The 5,000-nt window shown below is 43.0% G+C and overlaps 1 protein-coding gene across 1 annotated transcript in view; it reads left to right on the top strand.

Annotated features, from left to right (window-relative positions):
- Positions 1–4,117, top strand: part of creb3l2 (cAMP responsive element binding protein 3-like 2) — a 38,755-nt gene extending 34,638 nt beyond the window's left edge. The window contains exons 11-12 of the mRNA XM_076296973.1: positions 1,489–1,741; positions 2,069–4,117. Of these exons, the coding sequence (XP_076153088.1) occupies positions 1,489–1,741; positions 2,069–2,141 (326 nt within the window). The 3' untranslated portion in view covers positions 2,142–4,117. The remainder of the gene's footprint in view (positions 1–1,488; positions 1,742–2,068) is intronic.
- The last annotated feature ends 883 nt before the right edge of the window (positions 4,118–5,000 follow it).

The following is a 5,000-nucleotide window of genomic DNA, read 5'->3' as shown; positions in this document are numbered from 1 at the left end:
AGAGCCACACACACACGCACACACACTAATCACACACACGCAGGCATGTTGCAGATGCTGAGACATCGCTTGAGTGCCGCCTCTTCAGAGTCATTAACCGGTGGCACGACTGGGCTGCAGCTAACGAGCTGTGGGATTAATCCATTATCAGACATCTCTGGAGCCTCTCCCTCTCTCTTCTTTTCTCTCTCTTTCTTTCCTTCTCCTTCACTCTCTCTCTCTCTCTGGCACACACACACACACACACACACACACACACACACACATGCTGTATGAAAACTGCTCCTGCTGTCTTTCAGGTTTCTGCTGACATCTTTCTCTCTTCCCTTTCTCTTTCTCTTCCTCTCTTTCTTTTCTCTTCCCTTCCTCTCTTCATTGTATGCGTCCTTTTGTCCATTTGTCCTTTTCTTTTCCACTCAATCTCAATCTTTCTTGCTCATCTCTTTCGTTTCCCAGTACAGCCCCTCTCTCTATATTTCTCTCTCTCTCTCATTGCCACGACCGACCCTCATTGTGTTTTGTAAAGCACACTCTCAAAAAGAGCCCATCGACAGGCCTCTCTCCACCACTAAGCATGTGTGCGTGTGTACGTGTGCATGTGCGTTAAAACCGATACCAGTTGTGCAAGTTATGTATTTTTAACTATGACTTGACAAAGTTGTGGTTTCGAATGGGTGGTGGGTTTGACGTTGCTTGTCTGACCAAAATGACGGGTGATGGTCAGCTCAACCAGTCATGCCTTGTCATGCGCATGGCCTGAAGGAGAATGTAATGTCTTCTCTTATGCTGCTATTTACAACTCATCTCAGTCTCTTATGGGTGTAAGCGCTTGATGATTGTCTAAATAATCTTTTTGTATACACTTTATGGTCTACTTATCATAGTGGGAAACATGGGGAATAGGAGCGGGCTTCACTCAGTCACTTTTTGGTTTCTTTATATATTTATATTGTAGCCTTTATTTGGATTGGACGGTGACAGGAAGTAAGTGGGAGAGAGTGATAGGGTGGAATCGGGAAATTAAACTCTAACCTGGGTCGCTGTGGGCACTTGGACACAAACATGGTATGAACATTGTAGCCAGTTGCACCATAGCAGCCCCCCCCCCCCCCCCTCATGGGATCAAAAGAGTATACTATATACTTTCGTTTCTTAGAGTGCTGGACCCAATTTGGAACTTTATAGAAGAAGGGAGAAAAGGCAGCACTTTGCATAAATTCATTTTATTGCAGACGCATTTCAGCGTAGTGCTCTTCTACATATTATTGCAGGAATTCAGTCATATTTTACATCTTCTTCTTTATAGTGAAGTGTTGGGAGTCTCCTGTCCCCTAATGTCCATGTTTGTGCTAATTGTTGTAGTCTGTCTGTGTATGTTTCGGTGCTAATGTATATTTGCTGTTGTCCTCCACAGTGAAGTCCATGTTTATGCTAATTGTTGTTATCTATATATTGGTGCTAATGTATATTTGTTGTTGTCGTCCACAGTGAAGTCCAGAAGCCTGCTGTCCTATGAGGACCACGGAGGTATGATGGACGAGTCCCACCCAGCTGGTTTGGGTGGAGAGTACCCCGAGTGGGACGCGCAGATGGACGTCATGGCAACCTGGCGTCAGGAGCAACAGCATCTTCAGGAGCAGCACGAAGCTCACACGCAAGCAGAAGAGACAGAATTCCTACACAGCAACGACACACACAGCACACAGAAAACAGCTGTGCTTATAGACCTGAACACACACAGGTAAGCTTGCCTCACCTGGCCTGTTGGGGTGGGGTGGAGGGGTTTTGTAGTTCTTGGGTCGGTCAACTTGTCCAACTAGACCTATTGGACTTAGTTAGTAAGACAAAACTTTACAATGCTTTACATACAAAATGTTTATCTTTTTAAATTGTTAAATGATCATTTATAGTTGTATCATTACGTTTGCGTTTCTGTTAGAGACGTCCTCAGTGAATGACAGTATTCATGTATTAATTGAATCAGTGAGTTTTAGCATACTCTAATCGTGTGACTGTCGATAGATTATAGAGTTAGTTAGTGACGATGAGATTGTGCTTCCCCTTTCAGATCAGTGGAGCAGAGGTCAAACGACAGCACAAAAGTGTTCGAGCTGGAGAGGACAGTGAACGAGACGTCCTGAGGAGGTCTGCTCTGCTCTGCTCTGCTGGCCTGGCTCAACGTCGCCCCCTGCTGTCTGGGCTCCCCTTGTATTTATAAATCCCCTCAACCCTAATGTTTAAGTATAGATGTCTGTGTTTTTCTTTTATTTAAAAAAACGAAACTCAAGCATCAAGATAAAAAAGAACAGAAAAAACAAATGTGTATTTTTTATTCCATTTCATCATTATATCATGTTTTGATACTTAATTTTATGTCACTTTTTGTTGCATCTGTTTTTGTTTTTTTTGGTTTCTTATTTGTGTAATGTTTTGAGATGCTTTATCTCTCTGTCCTTTTTAGTTTTGTTGAGGTGGAGGATGGGGGCTGGGCACTCTATTTTTCAAAGATTAACTGATTATTGTAGTTGACTAGGAGATTCTCTGCACTGTTAAAGGGACAAGCATGCTATTAGCCTAAAGAGATCACCCCCAGAAAAAAAAACACCACCAATCATCAATTCCAAATCCTCTCTGAGATCACTGAAGCAGAGATCCCCTTTCCTAAATAATTCAGACCAGCGGATGTGTTCACACTTGGCGAAGCATCTGTCACCAAGCTCATCACCCCCTTACCTCCCACTAACCCTTGCCTGAGGACAGACACCTGTAGGTCTGTAATGTCATCCCCAGTGTTAAAACATTGAGTACCGGGACACGGAGCAGAGGTGTAACGACTCTGCCGTGAAATTTGCACCATCTTGCCCGAGCCGACTTAAGAATGAGCACGGCTCCTAGTACTACGCGCTCCCAAGAGTTCTCCTACAGCTTTCCCCACTTGCTCTCTCTCTCTCTCTCTCTCTGTAAATTTAGTTTTTTAATGCTGAGAGTTATTGGATGTTCTAAAAGGCTTTATTATTGGGGTCTGAATTGAACCCTTGGAAGTTCATGTTTGGTTCTTTTTAGGACTTGTAACAGAACCTATAAGACTTCTTTTATAGGACAGCCCAATGAACTTCAAAAAGACTGTAGCTAAGACTATGTCTGGGCAATGGATGTGTATTTCTGCTCGTAATATCTACAAGGAGATGTGAGCCAATTGAGGCAGTCTAGGCGTTGAGTTGGGTTGTATGATACATCAGCACTATGGAGCCATTGTGCTCCAGAGCCTTCCCACAAGGCGATGCCTGGGAAAGGTTGACCTCTCTGGGGGGCTCGGACAGCAGTGCCCCCTGTCCCCACCTCACCGCCCCCTCGGGTGTTTTTTCGACCTGGGTCGATTAGGGTGAGCGCGTCGCCTACCCGGCCTTCACTGGGATTCACTGGCCCAGATATTTAAACACCTACACAACTACACAAACCACAGCACCCCTCCCCCGTACATGCACTGTCAAACACACACACACACTCTTCATCGGGGATATAAACAGCCATGGAGTGGGTGTTGAACTGGACTGAACTCTCTTGCTCTCTATAAACCCAAAGAAATTGATTTAGCTATTTATTCGCTCTTTCCCCCCTCCTCCTCTTTGAATAGCAGTGCTCAATTTTATTCTTTTTTGCTCATAACAGTAACAACAGTACCATATGTATCTATGCTATTTTGTCAAATGAGAGGGATTTTTAGGACTTTGTTTCATCTAGAAGTCGGGAAGTCTGCCTTTATTATCATTGTTGTTTTCATGTTTTCTTGACCGTTGCTCTCACTAGTGTAGGCTTCGTTCTGGAGCACTGGTTGCTTAGAGTGTTAGCGATATGTGGTCTTTAGCCACGGCAGACCTGGCCGTGGCCATAAAAACATCAGCGAGGCTTGTAATGATGTTATTGGTCCCGGCTGAAGTGGTTTCACTGTGTTCCCTACCGCTGTTTTCACAAACCAAACCACCCAGACAAAAAAAGCTCACAAAAATGGTTCCACTTTAACCTCTGTTATCTTCTTTGGTGGTTTTATGTTTTTTTTTATTTTTGTCCTTTTTTTCCTTTTCAAAGCAAATAAATATTTTCCTTAGTAAAAGCACAACCAAGACCGACTTTGTTTTAATTTCACTATATCTCAATAATCTCTTGAAGAATGCACTTAAATACTTATCACTGCAAGGCCTTCCTATTGTCCTCTTTTGGCAAGTGATTTGCTAAACAAATCAATTTGCAAGACAAGACTTGGAGGCACACACACACACACACAGTGCATTTGATCATCATATCCAGGAAAATCTATTCAGCTGTTCAAGGTTAACTCTGAGTAAAAAGTCAGTTCCTTAAACACACAGGCCTACAGTGGGTCTCTTTTAACATCTTTCTATGGAACTCCTGACCCCAGACAGAACTTCTACTTTTCAGATTGTGAAATGCACAGCGCCGGAGCAAGGCCAGATCCGAGCCGTTTCGGCTAGCCTACTAAGAGAACCTCAAACCTCGTCCATGTGAGACTCATATCTTGTGGTTTTCCAAGCGCCGGGTTATTTTCTCCATGTGTCCAATGAGCCCTGTGTGAGAGTTGATTATTTTCTTCTTACCTCAAATCACATTATCCAAATTGTATTAGGGTGGAAAATATCCAGCTAGTGATTTGTTTAGTTGCTAACCTCAGACTCGCAGTCTCATGTTGGTTTCGTGAGGAATGAGCTGTAGAAATCAACAGAAAACCTCCTGGCTATACCACGCCTTATCTATTCCGGACATGCACATCGGGTAACGACTTTCAATGGCTATTTTTTCTCTGTTGAATATCAAACTAAATTGTATAAGTCCATCTAGTGTAGTGTATAAGAAATCTACAACAACATATCAAGAAAGGCAATTTCATATCATGGCTTATTGATATTTGGAATGCCACGTGCTCAGTTTATTGTTGCTAAATTATGCTGCCCTTTAAACATTTATTGTGATTCCAAAACCTTTCT

Source organism: Alosa pseudoharengus, unplaced genomic scaffold (assembly GCF_046254945.1).
Source record: "Alosa pseudoharengus isolate Yale_2024_CS ecotype anadromous, Long Island Sound unplaced genomic scaffold, YU_APseudo_1.1 YU_APseudo_1.1_scf_20, whole genome shotgun sequence".
Classification (NCBI taxonomy): Eukaryota; Metazoa; Chordata; class Actinopteri; order Clupeiformes; family Clupeidae; genus Alosa; species Alosa pseudoharengus.
The sequence above is the reverse complement of the archived record's forward strand: the minus strand, read 5'-3'. Positions and strand labels throughout refer to the sequence as shown.